This window comes from Protomyctophum bolini, assembly GCF_963924005.1.
Source record: "Protomyctophum bolini genome assembly, chromosome: 1".
Lineage (NCBI taxonomy): Eukaryota > Metazoa > Chordata > Actinopteri > Myctophiformes > Myctophidae > Protomyctophum > Protomyctophum bolini.
In genome coordinates, this window is record NC_137862.1 from 33136398 (window position 1) to 33157103 (window position 20706).

The following is a 20706-nucleotide window of genomic DNA, read 5'->3' on the forward strand; positions in this document are numbered from 1 at the left end:
AGCTATTGTACCCCACTGTGCCAAAACGAGATTACGAGATTTAATTAATTGGCATTAATCCATAATAAAAATATATTATTTATTATTATTTTTAACAGTCAAAATGAGAATCTGACGTGCACGCTTATTAGTCCGTTTTCTGCTAAAAATGAGGGGGAAAAATCAGAGGTTTGGGAGCTTAAAAAGCCATAATCCAACATTGCGCTGAAAACAACCACTCCGTTGCGGGTCCTCCACAGGCTAGAGTGAAACCACACTACAGTTGGTGGGGGGGCTACACTTTCTGGTTGTCCATTGGCTCTTTCTTCTACTTTGGTATTTTGCATTGGCCTCATGATCCCGCATAGTGTAACGGGAGGGAATGTGTTGTAGAAATCTAGCTATAAATGCACCACGTCTCTGTACGTCTGTCTGTCTGTACGTCTGTCTGTCTGTACGTGTGTACTGCTGTAATGCACGTAACTAGAGAACCGTTCGCCCCACCGACTTCAAATTCATAAAAGGGACACAGACAGATGGGTGGAACAGGTACTCTGACACGGGTACTGCTTAGCCGGGTGGGGCATGGATCTCCAACTTCCATCGTTACCGAGAGATACCCGTTGTCATAGCACCGTCCCTTTTGTGCCCAAATAGGGAGAGGTCTGTGGCAGAGGCAGGGAATTCTACAGGTGAGGGGACTTAGGCTCATTAGGTCAACTAGCAGAGCCTGACCAGAACCTTTTGCGGCGGTTCTGGACAACTGTGTATCGGACCGACTCAAGGCTGGGCACTGCACCCCCTGTGGTAGTGTGGTGGTGTGGAACACTTGTGTCAAATTTGAAGTCGGTGGGGCGAACAGCTCTCAAGTTACGTGGATTACAGACGTACACGTACACACACACGTGGTACACTTATTGTAAGATAAAGCTTTTCATTTTCAATGAAATGCGAGGCTAGAGAGAACACAACTAATGTATGTTTCAAGTGCTCTCAAATAATTTGTTTATTTCAATTAATGTTACAATATCCGCGGAAATGTTGTTCTTATGTTATAATAACAAAGGTTACGTTATACATAGAGTAAGAGCAAAATGTCTGAATATGGTCAAGAAAGTACACAACCAAAATGCTCAGAGGCAAGTGATGCAACACACACACACACACACACACACACACACACACACGCACACACGCACACGCACGACTCAGCATTTGATAAATGTACTGAAGTGCACCCCATACCATGGGGTGCATTTGTTTGGTCCGATATAAAAAAGTCCTACACCCAACCCTAAACCTAAGATCACAGGAAGCCACAGGTTCATTTTAACCTGCCACTGGTTAGTTGTAACCAGCCGCGCATGTCGGGAGCGACGGTGTTGTCGGACTAATGCCTGTCGAACTGTCGTTAGTATGCACCCCCATCCCATGTGCCCAAAAAAAACTAAATCACACCCGTGTGAAGTGAGAGGCGCTCTTATCATCATACTTACACATTCCGTGCTCAGCCAATCAAATATCACAAATGTCATTCCAGCCAATCACATTAATGTTTGCATTAATGTAATGTTTGTGTTTACACAAACACCCAAAACTGTCCATTCATTATCAATGGCAGGTGCCCACCCGTTAATTTAGTGTAACCGTGTGTGTGTGTGTGTGTGTGTGTGTGTGTGTGTGTGTGTGTGTGTCCTGAATGCGACCCCAATCAGCATCAGCTGCAGGGGTCTATGGGTCTTGCTCAGACATACAGGGGCCAACGGGTCGTGCTCAGACATGCAGGCATACACACTCCGTCACTCATGAGAGCGGTTGGCAACGCTCAAAAATAAAATAAGAAGAGGGGTATACACACGGTGTATAAATAAATAAAATAAGAAGAGGGGTATACACACGGTGAGAGGCAGATTGGGAAGTCCACGTACCCCGATGATAGCATTAAGCTCAGTCATAGTCACCTGCTTAGCTCGCTCAACAGCCTGCGCCACCTGCTGTTGATGCTGAAACACACACACACACACACACACACAAACACAGATTAGATTCACAAAGATGTTACATGTTGAAGCAGCAAACATGGAAATATTTGCATACTATTAGCCTCAGGAAATGTGTCCATACTTCAAATTGCTCATGATGTAATGTTTTCTTTCCTTCAGAGCATCAAGTATCTCCGAGTGCACTGGGTACAGCCTCACCATCTCTGAATGCAGCAGCGATCCCTACGCATGCAACACTACCTGAATGCAAAGAGACACTCCACTCTGAAGAGTGTTATCTAGCGTCTCTAGTGTTCATGTCTGGGTACTTCAGCGCCGTGATTCACATCAACTGTATATGAGCCCCGCTCGCGTATGTGTCACACGCCTCACAGAGACGAAACCGAAAGCACATTGTCGTCTTAGCAGCTGGCGATGTTGTTTATCTTTCGTCAGAAACGGTAATATGTCGGCCGCGATGCGATCAAAAATCACTATTCACATCTAAACGCCGGACGGATTTGACAAAAAGACAGACTTCCTATTGGATGCGTGCGCATTCCATATTGTGCCGAGAGGGACAACTGGGCAGCACTAGATGTATGCGTTTGGCTTCTGCCGGTCGATTTTGATATAATAAAGCTTATAACCCGCGGCACCGCAGGTTTGGCGTTCCAATGGGTAATTATTATAACCCGCGGTGCCGCAGGTTATGGCACTGCCTGGCGCTCTGTGTGTTAACCGCCGTAGATGCCTCTGTCTGCACCACGGCCACTGAGACCAACTCATGTAGCTTTCATTGCACTCGCTCTATCTGATACTTATTCTGCTTGGGAAACGTCAGTGGAATTCCTTGGGCACCACTACTCACCTCTTGAGACAAGAAAGGCATGATCTGAGCCAGGATTGCATTGAGACGTTTGGCGATCTCCGTCTGGAACAAATGAAAGAGAATAAATGTTAGAATTATCGTCTCTGGGTATACTTTAGGCCAAGGGCTTCTCACTCACGCTCCATCCATCTCTCTCTCCATCTCTCTCTCTCCCTCAGACACATAATCATCCCAATCTCTGTCTGGAAAGACCATCCATTTCTTAACTAAATGGACACAGTTACAACCAAACCAAATTTTGTTCCCCTCCTCTCTCCTGCTGCCATTAGACCCGAGGTCTAATGGCATTAGGAGGTTGAAATATGCCAATACCATCTGGCTGGAGAAGGCCTTAACGAAGGCCATGCTTTATAATTACAGCATTGAGGGGGGTGCAGGCTGGAGGAATAAACAGTGGTGGAAAGTAAAGGTACATTCACTTAAGTACTGTACAATTTGGAAGCCATTTGTAATTTACTTGAATATTTCCAATTGTCCATACTTTTACTTCTACTCCACTACATCTCAGATGCAAATATTGTACTTTCACTCCTAAAAACCTTAGGTACTAGTTACTTTGTAGATATGTATAGATTATAATTACAATAATACATTAACCACTTCAGCCCAACATACATTTCAGCCATTTGATATGCTACTTTCAAAATGTATACATTTGGAAAGTTGTGAAATGGAACATGCTGCAAAATGAGTACTTTCTACTTTTGGTACTTTAAGTACATTCTGATACCTATTATTTTGTACCATTACTCAAGTACATTTTAAATTCCGGACTTTTACTTGTCATATGACTATTTCTACGGTGCATTATTGATACTTTTACTCAAATAAAACAAAATGTGAATAGCGTTTCCACCAGTGTAAATCAAGGCAGACAGGTTACCTTACTGGGCCTATCTGTCAGAGCTATCAGTGGCATCGAGCGAGGGGGATATTAGAGTCAGACGATACTGCAGGGCTGAGACTGCAACACAGAGCACTTTACAGTGCCTCGTTTTGGACAAATGGATACTCTGTAGCGCTGCCTAGCTGAGCTGTGCACTTGGATGTCCCACGTCAGACAGACAGATCGCTCTCAAATCCATTTCCTTTTGAAAATCTCTAGTTTCCACAGTGAGTGGGTTGGGGGAAACACAAAAGGTACAGAGGAAGGACATAATGTAAAACAAATACAAAAAAAATCACACTCATGTGAAGTGAGGTTTATATCGGCCACGTCTTACGTCATCCTTTAGTGCCCTAAACAAACAAAGTCCATAGACTTGGCTGGCTTTTAAGTATTCTCTTACTCTAAACAAACACTGTCATAAACATTAAAATCCATAGACTTGGCAGGCAAACAATTTATGTCATAAGTGCTCTAAATAAAAAAGTCCTTAGACTTGGCTGCCATGTGACGTAATCTTCAAAATCCATGCATTGGCTAGCGCCTCTCAAAGAAGCAGACACAGGGAGGAGGAGAGGAGAGGAAAGACAAATCCCCTGGTTTGACATTTGGGTAATCTGGTCTGACTGAGCCAAGGGTTGTGAACTAATTGATTCAGAGGGATCGGGGGCAGATGGTTCAGCAGGTGGGTTATGGGGTGATGTGGTCATCTCATCTATCCCCCTCTTTTTAGATTGAGGCATTCCTCTCGCCCCCCTCCCCCTCTCTTACACACACCACATACATCACAAACCTTGTTCAACTGTGAAATGGGTAAAGGGGGGAGGAGAGGAAAAAGAGGATGTGCCAGTGGCCTTTGGCACAATGATTATATAGCTCCTTTTATTTTGGAGCCGTGTGTATATGTGTGTGTGTGTGTGTGTGTGTGTGTGTGTGTGGGGGGGGGGGGTTCCCAGCCTGCCCGTCCTAGAATTATCTCACAACCCTATGTGTGACCTTCGACCCCGCTCCACTCTCTCCATCTGACCTCCTCTTTCCTACTAGCACTCCTCCAACGTCTAATCTCCTCCCCCTAACTCCCCCCCCCCCCCCCTCTCCTTTTTCTGTTCCGTTGCCGGGGCAACCCTATCTGGCGCGTGGGCCGGAGATGGTTATGTAAATGAAACCCCGCCTGGGCTTCTGACCAGAACAAGCCCGTTAAATCATATTATGGTGCAGCCCAGAGAGGCAGGTCATTAAATTGAATTTTCGGCCTGTCGAACTGATCGGCATGGGGAATTAATGAGGGATGAATGGTTAGTATGAGGATGGTGGGAGGGGGGGGTGGTCTGTGAGGCTGCAAGGCTCCATCTTGAAAGAGGGTGGGTGGGGAGGGAGGGATTGGAGTCTCAACACAGGTGGGGATCGCTCTGTGGAGACTCAAAAGCTGCCATCATTAGAGACGACTAGATACAATGATACAGGATCAGACGAAACTAGGGATGGCCCATGTCCATTCTGAAAAAGGTTCATAAACACTGAATTTAAAAAAGCAGTGCCTCTTTATTCCAAAGCTAGGGATGCACCGTTTAAAATGTTGGCCCATATCCACAACATAGACACCTTGAATGTAATATTTTTATTATTATTCGCCGCCGTCATGTAGTGGCTGAATTTATACTCGAGAACTGCCACCATTAATTTCAACGGAGAACCGTCTTATTTTGAAAGCCGTTTCACTCCGACACGGAAAATCAGGAAGTGTAAAAACAGAAATTTGACAGAAAAATGTCCACCACAAGCCGGCGTGGCTTTGAACCCTACTCACAATCGGTGTGATTCACCAAGTTCCGACATTCCTCCCAAAAGTACACACCTGTTTTCCAAAGAACGGAACAGATCAGTAAATGGATCTATAACCCATTTACATGTCGCATCGAAGTCAACAGCCCAAATACATCATCACGCTATGAGTCTCCTCACTCCAAAAAATGACTCATTCCTTTCACAGGCACACCATCCCCCCCTGCCCTCGCCCAGAGTGCTTTTAGCAGCAGAGAAATACACACAGCAGCTGGAAATAGAGTTTATTGTCACTTTAAGCCGTTGAAAAACAGAAGCCCTTCAGCTCACGGAGGCTTTTCACTGCAGCTCCACAATTACAGGTACTCAGTGTTGTCTAGCTAGCAGTGCCAGAGCTTGGAGAGGCCCTCTCTACAATGACCCCCTCTCCCCCTCCCCATCCCATGCCTGTCAATGGCGCGTTGAAAGCCATTTGGCTGTGTGTCGCTCCAGGCATTAGCCCCTGAGTGGAGAGGAGAGACTATGACGAGGATTCAATTGCTGAGAAAAACAAGTGGCATACGATGGGGTTGAGGAGGACATGGCAATTTGGGACTTAACTCCATCTTCTTCTCTGGCAGGAGAGAGAGAGAGAAAGATTGTGTGGGGGGGGGGGGGGGGGGGGGAGACAATCAAAGGTGGGCTACCTTTCTTGAGGGGCTCAAGCCTCTCCTATATACAGCTTTTGACCCCAAAAGTCTCAATATTTGCCATTGACAATGAAAGGAGAAATTAGGTAAAATGTCCGCCAAATCTTGTGCCCACACGTCTCAACATTTGCCAACAATGAAAAGAGAAATTCAAATTAGGTAAAATGTCCGCCAATTACAGTATTTGTGGCAACAGGCATTCTGATTGGCCAGTATGAGATGCATGATGATGCATGATGTACAATGATAAGAGCGCCCCTCACTTCAAACGGGTGTGATTTTTAATTCTATACTTGGATTATGGAGATGTCCTATAGGCAATTCATACTGAGACAGACTGAATCCGTTTCATTGGAACAGTTTCCGAATACGGTTGCCTGGTCCCCGATGGCCATGATTCACATTGCCCGAGAATCAACAGCGCACCCGGGTACACTTGCATAACACACTTTAATACTCCAGATGACGGTGTGCTTGATGGCTGGCGCGCCCGGACACTGACCATCAACTCTGCGGCATTGTCTCAAATAAATCCAGACACTGCATTGCATTGCCTCTTTCTTTGCCGTTATACTACTTCACTGTCAGCCTGCCTGCTATTCACTGTGTCAGTCAGTTCTGTGCTCCAGTCTCGTGGTTAGTTTGCTATAATTCTACTTTAGCATTATTATTATTTTGTTTTACTTTGGAAACTATGCCAAGCAAAGCCCAAGAGCCACGTGTACTTCGCAAGATCAGCGCGTACTGCGGTGCTTCCTGTATACGCAGATTCAACAGGAGACGGGCGGCGTTGAGAAATGCGCTGGACCTGTGTTACGTGTCGTGCAGCGACTGTGTTTTTTTTTGTTGACGCTTGGCTCGTCGACTAGAGATTTTGTCACGTTCTTTAAAAAAAACAGTCCACGTCCTTCTTTAGGTACGCATGCACTCACATTGGAACGATCCATATCTGAATACACCAACGGTCCAGAGACCCCCATGCGGTCCCGGGGACGGTTGGGAGATCCGCTCCCGGGAACGGTACGCATCATTCACACCACCACAACATCTGCCAAGTGGTCCCGAGTGCGCACCCAGGACCATAGTGTGAATCGCCCTTAAGGAAGACTAGCCTGACACCCAGACTGAAAGCCCTTCCCACGGCAGCTGTTTCTGGGATGGGCGTTGCCAAAGCGGAAGTCTTCGGCGATTGGTTCAGACCAACCAATTAAAATAGTAGCAGAGCAGATGTGAGCGCTACTAGCATGTTAACAAACAGGGTCAAATATGTCGGATGATGATGTTTCTAAAAACCTGTTGTTTCTATAAAGATACTATTTATCAGAGCGATACCGCGGTGGGGGCAGCCATGTATGTTTGTTCATGTTTGGTCTGGTGTGGTGCTGTTGTTTGACATCATGGAGTTGAAACGCTGTTGATTGGCCGTAGCCGTGGAATCAGATTTTTAACAGAGGCCAACAGAGTGAACAGACAGTCACCAGACCCTGATTAGCAAGAACATAAGTTTTTGCTTACCATTGGAATTGCATGCGGGAACGTACACACAGGTTTATGGTTTACGGGAACGTACACACAGGTTTATGGTTTACGGGAACGTACACACAGGTTTATGGCTTTATTTCGTCATAGCGCGACACATGGTGAAGTATTGTAGTGCTGATGATTGCAACAACCACCGATGCAGTGAAATATGAAAATGGGACCACCACATATTCTAACTTTCCGCGATTCTGCCAATAATCATATTATTTGAGACAGAGTTTTTGCCGGTTCAAAAAAAGAATCACGTGACATTGATCCCCTTCCCTTTTGGCTCATACTAGGTAGGACATGGTGTATATGTAGGTCGAAGAATATGTGTAGGCATATGTGTAAGCAGAAGAATAACATGTCAAGTGTAAAATGCATACAATATAGATCCTCCACCTATTAAATGTGTACCACTTTCCAACAAATTGCGATCCAGTTACATTCCAAATGCAAACCAAGACGGAACAAACGTTTATCTCAGTCATGATTTAATGTGCCAAGAGAGACCGTGGAACTAACACACACACGCACACACACACACACACACACACACCAGTGCAAGTTGTTTCAGTAAACACACGCTAATTGTGCAGCGCTGTTCATCCAGCGATCCTCGCCTGGCTATCATAATAAGGCATGTTTCGCAGCCTCCAGTAACCTCAACAACCTCTCTCTCTTTTTGTCTGTGTTCTCTGAGTCAGTTTGTTTTGGCTCATTGACAAGTCAGCCATCATCACTACCTTGGCAAACAATTCCAGGAATCCTGTATAAATTATTCATTCGCTCTCAAGCGCTCCCACCCTCTATCTCGTCTGCTGCCCCCCCCCCCTTACCCCCCACTTCTGCTTCTTCCTTTCACTCACCACCAACGAGAAACTGACAGAACTTTCCTTGATAAGCCACAAAGATAAATTCTTAAAAGTGTTATTTTAACTTGAACTGTCATGGAGGTTACCACGGTTTGCGCTCAAACAACCAGTCACATGAACCTAAAAATAAAATTGCAAAAACTGCAAAAGTAGTACGACACTCACTCCACAATAAATTATATTCTTAGGCGCCGTCCAGGTGAAGACGTTTTAGGCGAAACCGCAAACAAAGATGGCGGCACCCGTCAGCGGTGCGTTCGTGCTGCAGAAGCTGAGTGGGATATAGGGCTTTTACAGCACTGCTCCTATACGACCACCGTCAGCAACAAGTGGACACGGAGAACAGCTTTCTCCGCTTGTTATCGTTTACGTCTCTCTTTGGTGCTTTGTGGCAGCTTAGCAGCACCACTTACAGGATATAGTTTTTAGTGGACTGGTTTCACGTGGATTTCTGCATGAATGTGATCTAGGGGGGGGGGGGTGATCTTGGCAGACAGACAGACAGAAGGAGTTGATGGCAATTCGAGTCGTTTCCCCATTAATGTGCAATGGCATTTCCTTTAAAATGTGTGAGGACATTATATCATTACTTGCATCTGGCTTTTACGACAGAGCGAGATTGAACGAGGCAGAACGGAGGAAGTGGAAAAACAGCAGATCCCCAGACAAACAAACAAACGCGTGCACACGTACGTACGTACGTATATACAGTCACACAGCAGAGCAAAAGAGTCAGCGGGCGCATTGGTTGCTGAGGCAGCCTAATGAGTTGTGCTAATTAAAATCACGTATTGACAGCGAGTGAGGGTGATTACCTCCGCCCCACTCTATGCCATCAGAGGAGAGAAGCTGTCAAAACAAATCACCCCCTGGCAGCGGCACAGAGCGTGCCCAACACCAACCAACCACTCACAGCAGCCGCACAGAGCGTGCCCAACACCAACCAACCACTCACAGCAGCCGCACAGAGCGCGCCCCACACCAACCAACCACTCACAGCCGCCGCACAGAGCGCGCCCCACACCAACCAACCACTCACAGCAGCCGCACAGAGCGTGCCCCACACCAACCAACCACTCACAGCAGCCGCACAGAGCGCACCCCACACCAACCAACCACTCACAGCAGCCGCACAGAGCGTGCCCAACACCAACCAACCACTCACAGCAGCCGCACAGAGCGCACCCCACACCAACCAACCACTCACAGCAGCCGCACAGAGCGTGCCCCACACCAACCAACAACTCACAGCCGCCGCACAGAGCGCACCCCACACCAACCAACAACTCACAGCAGCCGAACAGAGTGTGCCCCACACCAACCAACCACTCACAGCAGCCGCACAGTCCGCCCCACACCAACCAACCACTCCAGCAGCCATACAGAACAAGCCCCAGTTCAACCAACCACTCACAGTAGCCGTAGAGAGCATGCCCAACATCAACCAACCACTCATAGCAGCCGCACAGAGCGCGCCCCACACCAACCAACCACTCACAGCAGCAGGACAGTATGGGAAGCTGTGTCATTCAAACCCTGAAATGCTCTGTGTGTGCGTGTATATATGTCATGATGATCAAAGACAATGGGTGCAAATTATAAGGCATCGGGCCACATATGTGCAGATTGTGCACACGTGTGCACATGTGTGAGCTTATGGTCTAAACAGTGGTTCTCAACCAGTGGTCCGTGGCCTTGAGAGGGATTCAGGTGGTCCCCAGCTAAAGGATGGAAGAGTTGCTAACCAAATGGATTATTGTTAAAACTCTTAGAGAATGTAGAAGAGTTGTTATTTTGATCAACATTTGCCTGTTATATCTCCTGTATTGATGTTTGTACACATCAATACAGCGTGGAATTGTGGACAGAATTGTATCCAACTATAACAAAATATTCTACGTTTTGGATCCGAGAGGCTAGATCTCATCAAATGGTGTTCCGTGGCTCAAATGCCCAATAATTAATGGGTTAAAAACCACTGGTCTAAAATCAAGTTTTGTAGCTCTTCGTGACACAATGAAGTAATATTGCCCATCTGTGTACAATCGCTCCCTCCTATCCAATAACGGGGACAGCCAAGGGCCATCCATTTACCTCTTGCTGATGTCATCACAAACACTAGCTCACTAGGGATGGGAGGGGGTGGGGTGGGGTCAGAGCGGCCATGCATTATTCACAGCCCGCTCCGTCAACTCCATCGGGCTTTATTGATAAACAAAAGGCGACACACACCGGAGAGAGGGAAGCAGTCGATTAACCCGTCTACCCTGGCTCCCTTGCCTTGTGTGTGTGTGTGTGTGTGTGTGTGTGTGTGTGTGTGTACCCCAGACAGCCTGATAGCGCTCCAAACTCCCTATTAGTGATAAGTGCCTGACAGGAACCACTCAGGACAGATGAGAAGTAGCAACGCTCCGTTATCAAAACGGACACACCTACAGTAACCAGGCGCACGCAGGCACACTCGGCATACTATTCTTATTGTATTGTTAGTCGTTATTAGTCGTTTTGTTTTGTTTTGATTGTTTTTTTGGGTGGGGGGGGGTGTGTTAGGCTGCTTTTCATGGGGTCATCGCCGTGTCGGCTTGTGGTGGACATTTTTGTCAAAATTACATTTTGGCCACAGCCATACAAAATGTGGGCAATATTATTAGTAGAAACACGTAAAGGGCTAGCCTAGCTTGAATGACCATAACATTTCCATGTATATTCCACGATTCTTAAAAAAAGAAAAAGGCTTCTAAATCCTGACAGTCTTCTGAAAAACCTATGTTTCTAACTTTCTATGTCAGTGGTGCTCAACCTTTTATCAAAAGGACCACCAGAATGATCTGTATTAGGCCGCCGAACCCCATTTGACAATGTGTTGTTCCAGGGACCAGAAGCAAAGATTTGAGTTTACAAACGCCCAAGGTCGAGAGCTCTGAAGCCCCTCTCTCTGACGTGGTCCCCCTGTACCCAACACACCATCGACACAGCCTTCCTCATCAATCATATCACTCCGCTAACGAGGTATGGGCTATCGCTCATGTCATTCCATCTGAGAGAGAGAGGCTGCGGCAGAGGAGGGTAACCCAAGACGGAGAAGATGGATGAAGGAAGCAAAACGGAAGATCAGAAGAATGAAATTCAAAGGGGTATCAAAGACAAAGGAAATAAGATAAGAGATAAAAGGATGCGAGAAAGCGGGGACATATATGCTCTAGACTAGAGTCTAGAACAGAGGTCGGCAAGCAAGCAACCTTTTCTAAGACATTAGATGGTACAACACAATCTACAACCTGGAACTCGCAACAAACAGTGGTGTTAAAAGTACTCACATTTTTAAGTTAAAGTATCAATACTGCAATATAGAAATACTTAAACTTACAAGTAAAAGTCTGAAATGTACTTGATGTACCGAAAGGAGAAAGTATATTATATAATAATATAAATATAAATATTTAAAAAATATTTTGAAAATAGCAGATATACAAGCTCACAATGTGTCGCATCGTGAGTCGCAACGCATTGTGAGCTTGTAGTTACTACAAAGTAACTAACGTTTTCAAATAATAGAGTAAAAGACAAGTACAATATTTGCCTCTGAGATGTAGCAGAGTATTAGTACTGATAATTGAAAGCACTCCACTACAATAAATATACCTTCAAAATTGAACTTAAGTACAGTACTCTAGTAAATGTACTTAGTTACTTTCAACCACTGGCAACAAACCTTATATACTGATAACTATATTCTTATAAAAGTTCATAAATAAAGACGTGGAATCAAATGTTACAGCCAGGCGTATACAGAAATGCTTGTGTAATCTTTTTGTGCAGGCCTCATCCTTGAATGTTTCACTTAAGGAGATTTAGGTTCAACAAAATGTTTCAAAAGAACATTTTATCTGCAGACATCCATACTAATTTTTGAACAAGAGCTCTTTCATGGTCAAGGTCTCTTAGAACCGAGAGAAACGATGTATCATTTAAGTCATGTGAAACACAGCTTTGGGTTTTTTTTTAAATGTGACAGAGGTTTTTCATCCAAAAGTTGACAATGAAAACATGTTTCATCAACTCAACGCTATTACTGTCCATACCCCAACTGGACTGTCAGTCAAATATTGTAAATGTGTTTACAATATAATGTAACAATATAAATTGTCGGCCAGAGATTAGCACTGGGCCACCTGTTGCCTTCTACTGTGGTCTAGAATGTAACAGCATTGCTGTCATCAGTACATTTTAACTAAATTACTTCAGGTCATGTAAGTGGTCAAGAATATTTTTTATAGTGTGAGCTGGGATGGCTTTACCACGACTCACGAGCATCTAAGCTCATCCTTGTAAAAACCAAAAAAGGCTTTTACATTAGCTGTAGTGCATTCTTTATCTGAACAGATGCGCTTCAAGTGTAAAATCATACTTAAGAGCCAAAGCGAGATCCATAAAAACATCACAAGCATCGTAACTCATTACAGTGCTGTATAGAACGATGCTTTTGGGGAGCCTAGTTAATTTGTTGTGCCGCTAGGTTGGTAAAATGCCTTCTGTAGCATTTTGGGACAGAAGTGCTGATGTTTCACCATATTCAGCCATAGTAAAGTGTTTCTTCTGCTGAGGTGAGTGATGCCCTGTGCCGGGTGGCAGCTCAGCCAATGAGCTTTTAGCCTGGCAGGCATCGGAGCGGCTCAACCAATGAGCTTGGCAGGCAGAGTTTTTTGTTTTCTACTTTACTGGAGTATTTACAATTTCCAGTACTTCTACTTCTACTCCACTACATATTGCAATACTGATAATTTTACGTGAGTACTTTTGTGTGTTTTGTGTGTGTGTGTATCACATAGACACCCTCACACGTCCCCTCAAACTGTATGTCTGCCAAAGACTTCCCTTTAATCTTATCAAAGCATCCCCATCAGGCCACATGCATGCCCTTCATGCTGTTTAGCCTGTCAGCATTTTCACTGACTGCAGGAAGTCTCCATGCGTGCGTGCGTGTGTGTGTTTCCAAAAGTTATTTAAGGATGAGGGTATAGGAACTAAGGTCAGAGCGCGCGCATGTGTGTGTGTGTGTGTGTGTGTGTGTGTGTGTGTGTGTGTGTGTGCTGCCTAGTCCTTATGCTGTCTCACATACAGGTAGTTACACATCAGGGACGTGCAGAGCGTGTTAGAGCGGCAATAGTGAAATAGCTCCCAACTAGAGCTTGTAGATCAGCTATTTCCGGGGCACGACCTGACACTCATTAGCTACTGGACATGCGGCATACTACATGGATTTCTACAGAGAGGTACAACTTCTTTCGACGTAAAATGCTGCGTTCAAAGTTCAGGAGAGCACGGAAAAAGACAATTCTTCTGAATGCTGCCTACGGGTATGGCATGGAAAGGGGAGGCATGTGCGTTTCTTTCACTATAGTAGTATTAGTAAATGCTGTATTCATGGTCTGGAGAGTGCAGTTTTTACAGATGGGTATAAGGGCATGGGCTGAAGCCCCCTTTGATGTCTATGTGTGCACGTGCATGTAGTTACATAAAATATAACACGTATCACAACATAAAACATTGTTACATACCTGTTTGTGCATCTCGATATTGAGCCCATAGGACATCTCGTAATACTGCAAAACAAACAGACAATCGATACGAGTCAGTGATTTCACCATTATATACAGTGATGCTTATTTAAAGGATTCCTGTAATGACACATCTTCATCCTTACACTGAATCACAGATAACTTACTGGACGTATACTAAACAGGATTCCCTGCATGATGCCCTTTTTTGCCCCTGGCAATAAAATTTAGTTAGTGATTCTGACCGCTCTATTCTAGACTCTCTTGTGTTCTTTACACTCATAACTATACCATCGAGGTCGGAAGTAGGGTTAGAATCCAGAATCAGTTTCATCACATTTGGAACTGTTTTTTATCACACTGTCAGAGCTGCAATGTGGACTTCAGATCTGCTATAAAATTACAATACTGGTGTTTCTGAAATCTTTCTCAAAATGTGTTAATTTCAAGGAACAACATTACTCTTAGTGTACACAAATACATTTGTGCGCTCTCAGAGTTACAGACTTCTAAGGGTCAAACCCCCTATAACAATCGTTAAAGTGAAGCGTTAAGGAATCGGACGATATTCGGAAGTTGGACGCCTATTGTAGAATGTTATGAACCATAAAGACGTATGTACCCATTGCCCAACTAATCAATGTCATAGCAGACACTGCTTCTGATATTTAGTCGACTAAAACTAGACTAAAGGTAAAACATTTCATTTAAAATATGACTAAACGAAATGGACATAATATACTCAAGATACTAGGGACAGTTAAGAATACCAATCTACTGATGACGGGTCAGCTTTGAACCCAGAGGAGTGATACAATAAAACCTTGTCATTCCATCTGGTTTATCTTGTTAAGACACAACACACAAGGCTGGTAAAGTCAACCCCCTCCTTTCTGTTTCTTTGAAGAGAAAATAATATTTAACAAACGTACCGCTACGTTTGGTTAAAGTCAATCCTTCCATGGACAAACAAGATAAGCATGCACATGTACACCACAAGAGTGTGTGTCCTCAGTTACATCACTTGTGTGAGATATTGACTGCATCCAGAAGTTACCTTTGGGCTGTATCACTGCTGCAGCCAAACAGCAAATACAGGGGCAGATATTCATAGATCTTCGATTAGATTAGTGGAGGATCTTTGAACTGAATGTTAAGATATACTAGTTGCAATGTAAATTCAAAGTACCACTGACAGGCCAACGTGACTATTTACAATTTAATTTACGCAGGAACACCACGAGGTAATATACATTGAATGCATAGAAATAGTCATAGAATCATAATTCAACCAAGAATCTATCATCAGTCCAACAGTAGAATATCCGGATTCAGTACATACTAAAAACACTATAGGATGCCAGGCCAATAATGAATGACTATGAATAGGACTAGTAAATGCAATGATGAATAAGTTAATACAACACAAAAATAAACAAGAGACAAGGAATGTCAGTGCCACTTCTGTGTGCATTTTATAGCAGCCTCGATGCACCAATCAAAAATTAACCAATGACGCAAACCAGCATTGCTCACATTTGACACTTTCCCATATTTCCATTTTTGTTTTCCCAGCTACAAATCTACATATCAAACATTAGTCACACACACCTAGGTGGGGTATAAAAGCAATCCCCCAAACTATAATAGTGCATTCGGTGGGTCTGCCGACCCCCTATGGATCCATTTGAAATGATAACACCCCCCACCCCTCCCCAAACAGTCTGATTCACACACAAAGCCAGCAGGCCAGTCATTAACCCCCAGGGGGTCATGGGGAAGGGGCTGTATATGTGTGTGTGGGAGCAGGGGTCATAAAGAAGACCCTGGAGCCATGGGTTTCTGTCACACCCCACAATCAGCGGTCTGACGTTTGACCTCTGGCTGGAGTTTCTTTCGCCCCACCCAACTCTCAGGCGCACACACACACACACGAGAACGGGTCAACTATATTTTTATACTAATCTACACCAGTATAGTAGCCTATTCATGCTATCCATCCTTAACATGTTCTAAACTTTAAAACGACATATGAGAAAACTCTCCAGAGGAGAGGATTGGAGCAGTGCAAGCAGTCAGAAGGTAAGCTATCACTTTAGCCAGTTAGCTACAGCTAGGAGGAGAAGGAGAAGTTTTACTCTTACGTACCTGTACACAAGATGTAACAATAAAGTACAAACTTTCCTACATCTCTTTACATTATGGAGAAATGCTCTGTAAAAGTTGTTTTCACTATGAGAACATTGATTATGATTAAAATAAAACAGTTATTTTCTTTATCCCAGCACCTCATGAAGCACTCAAATGGAATAGCCTATTTATTTATTTAAATAAACATTTTATACACACTTTCTTTTTTTTGGGAGGAGGGGCGAGGGGGCAATGGTGTCATCGTTTCACTAAAGAAGTGTTTTTGTTGTCCACACGAAGACGACAATGTGCCGTCTCCGGAATTTGTCACTCTGGGAGACTGTTTAAAAAAGAAGCAGTTTTTTCCCCCAAAACACTGTCTCCGTGTGGCAGAAAGGGCAGATTGGTTAAATACTTCGTCTTCGTCTGTACAGGCCCTATATCCAACACTCAGCAGGGAGAATCACCTCTACATAACTGTGATATTTCACTTAAAGTTGTTTAAGATAGATAGATAGATAGATAGATAGATAGATAGATAGATAGATAGATAGATAGATAGATAGATAGATAGATACTTTATTATTCTCTTCTCCGAGGGGTAATTGAAGCATTACAACAGCAAGGAGGTCTATTATAGTAGTTCTCAACCAGTGGTCCTTGAGGGGGTCCCAGATGGTCCCCATCTAAGTGATGGGGACCATCTGGGTCCGCAATGAGTTGGTACAATATACAATAGTGATATGTTTCATTTTACGCTCTCAAGAGTTAAATTGTTGTTAAAACAATGCATTTCTTAATTTACAAGAAGTCTACACAATTAGAGAATGTAGAAGAATTGTTATTTTGATCAATGTTTGCATGTTATCTCTCCTAATGATACCAACCTCAATACAGCATGTAACTGTCGACAAAATCTTATCCAACGATAACATATTCAACGTTTTGGGTCTGAGAGGCTAATCTCATCAAATGGTGGTCCGTGGTTCAAATGCAGAATAAATAATGGACCTTATGAAAAGGGTTGAAAACCACTGGCTTATAACATAAAATGAAATATGCAGTCCTGTGGTTGTTCCACTTACCATGACATAGTGGCGCTGCATCTCGGTCTTTTCATTGGCCAGTTTATCGTACTCCACTTTAAGACTGGGGACAGGAAAACCATGATTAGGCTTAATTAGCAGTGCTAAACTTGCTAAAGAAGCTATGCTAAGATGTTCATCAATTTATATTCAAACAATGCCCTAGGAATCCTTCTATAATTACAACTTAACCCATAAAGTTATAGGCCTACAGTTATGCAAAAATGCATAACAGTAGAACTTTGCATCAAAACAGTTATGCAGGATAAGGGCCTATAAATATATACACCTTTATTAGACCCAATACATAAAGCTACTGACTTTAAACAAGGCCAGCTTCCTCTTTCTATTGTTTTCAGGAAGTTAAAATCCTTTAGTCATTACCTGTGGTACTGCGCCTGCAGGAACTGAAACTCGTCTTTGATCCGGTCACAGGACTCTGCTACGGTGAACTTGAAGCCAGGCTGTCCTGGCTGGTGTGGTGCCTAAGAATGCAAGATTGATCAATTATATAACTAACACTAGGCCTCTATATATATATATATAGATATATACATACATGTGTGTGTGTGTGTGTGTGTGTGTGTGTGTGTGTGTGTGCGTGTGCGTGTGTGTGTGTGTGTGTGTGTGTGTGTACACATATATAATCATAAGTAGAAATAGAATAATCGACCACGCCCTTATCCTACCAAACCATACGAATATCAACATGTCTGCATATTGGTACTATGGATGGAGTCAAGCGGTGCTTTTATCGCTTACATCTCTTTTCTCCTCATTTTCTTTGTGGACTGGATCCCCCCCACCTCCTCCTCCTGTCTGAATGGTGGTTTGTCAGTGTGTGTGTGTGTGTGTGTGTGTGTGTGTGTGTGTGTGTGTGTGTGTGTGTGTGTGTGTGTGTGCGCGCATTGCTAGGAACCCAAGCGTTCCCCAGAGAGAGCCTGCCCTGGCGGCCGCTTTCATAATGGTGGGTGAGAGAGAGGAACTATCACTCAACACCGTGTGCGATGACAGAGAGAGGCGGGTCATTGCATCCGTCCTCAAAGCACGGAGGGAGAGAAAAAAATCATAACCTCATAGATTTCAGTGCATGCTGGGTGAGTGCGTGTGTGCGCGTGGCTTGTGTGTGTGCGTGTGAAAACACTGCCAATTAGGCCAGTGGTGGCGTGTAGAATAGAATACAACTATAACGCTCTGGGGAGATTTAAATAGTCAATTTATGGAGGGGAAAATTGTAACAGTCACACATTTCTATGAAAATGGTTCCACAGTCCCTGGATCAGATGCCTCTTGTCTGCCTATATAATATAATACCGTTACATCACTGGTGTGAACATATACACACATCTAGCAAGGTGCTGTAGTAGATCGTCTGACAAGCTAATCAGGGCTGGGGTTTTGAAGGAAGGCGGGTGTAATTTGCATACGTTTACACAAATAACGACAAACAGAGCTACTTACCGGATGCCGGCCTTGTGGATACATGTCGAATCCTTTTCACAAGGGAATCGTGTGTTGTGTTTTTTCTCCTCCGTAATCCACAGTGAATGTGCGGTGGTATAATCACCATCCACCACCCCTCCCCTTATCCGTGCACCACGCACGCAGGATGGCGACCGGGGGACAAAGCCCTGTTCTCGGCTATGAGAGGCGCACACACCTCCCTGGATCACTGGAGACCCTTGTTCTTAGAATATATCCTTCACTGGAAATAAACAAACAAGAGGTGGAAAACACATCAGCTAAAGTATAGCTGCACAGCCAGGCAACAACAAATCAACAATAAAAGCACTTAAATCCGCCATCAGTAAATGTGGACTTGAAGTGGGTAAATGTAAACATTTTAACCTAAAGGGGTCTTCTAGGGTGGTGGGTGGGGGGGGGGGGGGGGGCATTAGGTTTAAAGCTACTCAGATGTTTCTACTGTGAAGCAGCGAACTATAACGCAATAATGCGTCGAGGACAATATTGCAACACATGTTGTGTTTTAGATACAATAGTATTATAGCCTACCAAAGATAGGAAAAGTTTTTTATTTGATATTCATAATGATATTACTTCCCCACCTGCCTAAATGTAAAAGCTGGTCTTCAACATCTAATGTAAAACAAACAAACATCTAGTTCTGGCTCTGTTCTGCTGCCAATGTGCCATAGCCTACATAACCGAGACCAGACCGGCAGAGGCTCGTTAGCAGCTCTCTCTCGCTTTGCTCTTCATTTCGCCTCTCTTCTTTTTTTTTTTTACCTTTGTCTCGATTGATCCTCCCCTCTCTCTGTTCTACTCAAAATGTTTCGTGGTATATCCCGTTAGAGGAAAAGAAAGCTCAATAATATCCTTTGGCTTGTTGTTGTAAATCTCCCACACCGAGAAGAAGAACGATAGATAGCTTCGTGTTGAAATAAAGTCCATGGAATTGTAGGTTCTTTACGAACCCCTTTTTGAAATAAACAAGAAAATAACGTTGTGATCCCAACGGTAAAAGCCGAGCAAGCGAGCTTCTCGGAGAAGGAAGGAACGCGTTGCGTTTCCACTCCTAGGCGTCGGAAACAAACCCCTAGCTGGGTCTTTTGGGACCAGTTGGAGACCACATACAGCTCTCTATTTGGTCCTGGAAACGTAGACAGATCTCCCGTTAAGTCCGTTAAGTCCAGAAGGTGAAATTGCCGCGAGAAAACCGGCTAAAAGTGTCCGTATTTGTCGTTCCGTTGCGAAATGTACCAATTGCTTTTTGCATTTGGTTTACCTCGTTTCTCTCTCCGTCGCGAGTAGCGCTGTACCACACACACACACACACACACACACTGCACTGCACCGACACGAGAGGGAGGGGGTGCACCAACCAACCAATCAACTTCTACGAGGGAGTTTGGTAATAACTGACCAATCAGGATACGGTATTCCCACGTGGGGCTTGTGATACCCCCATGTCCTGATTGGACCACACACACAGTGATGTGACGTCACGTATTCGCCATTTTGGATCTAAGATCGCGTCGCGTCCACAGCAACGCGTTCAACTTGTTCAAAACAACGGCGATGTGTGTGTGTGTGTGTGTGTGTGTGTGTGTGTGTGTGTGTGTGTGTGTGTTATACAATTATTTTAAATTCCAAAAGTTATAAAATTGCTTTGCACAGTGCACACTAACGGCTTACGTTGCAGTCTTAGACGAAATGCTTTAAAACCTGTGGTTTTTCTGGACCCATTAGCCATTAAGGCCACTAGGCCAGTCTATTGGATTTGACCTTGATCATGAATATGAAGGACCCCATTGGAAACAAGCCATATAGACTTTCTGGGGTTTTAAATCCTGCAGAACTTGA

General features: G+C 44.2%; 1 protein-coding gene across 5 annotated transcripts in view; it reads right to left on the bottom strand.

Moving 5' to 3' along the window:
• The window catches only part of LOC308316382 (transducin-like enhancer protein 3-B), a 45275-nt gene extending 25124 nt beyond the window's left edge, over nucleotides 1-20151 (bottom strand). For 2 of the 5 annotated variants that reach the window (XM_080764981.1, XM_080764980.1), the window contains exons 1-7: nucleotides 19630-20151; nucleotides 18844-19087; nucleotides 17767-17867; nucleotides 17383-17446; nucleotides 14168-14212; nucleotides 2833-2895; nucleotides 1941-1982 (exon numbers count right to left, since the gene is read on the bottom strand). In XM_080764981.1, coding sequence (XP_080621107.1) covers nucleotides 1941-1982; nucleotides 2833-2895; nucleotides 14168-14212; nucleotides 17383-17446; nucleotides 17767-17867; nucleotides 18844-18867 — 339 coding nt within the window. In that variant the 5' untranslated portion in view covers nucleotides 18868-19087; nucleotides 19630-20151. Of the gene's footprint in view, nucleotides 1-1877; nucleotides 1983-2832; nucleotides 2896-14167; nucleotides 14213-17382; nucleotides 17447-17766; nucleotides 17868-18843; nucleotides 19088-19629 lie in introns of all 5 variants that reach the window. The other 3 variants (XM_080764978.1, XM_080764977.1, XM_080764979.1) reach the window with 2 other exon arrangements.
• Between the last annotated feature and the right edge of the window lie 555 nt (nucleotides 20152-20706).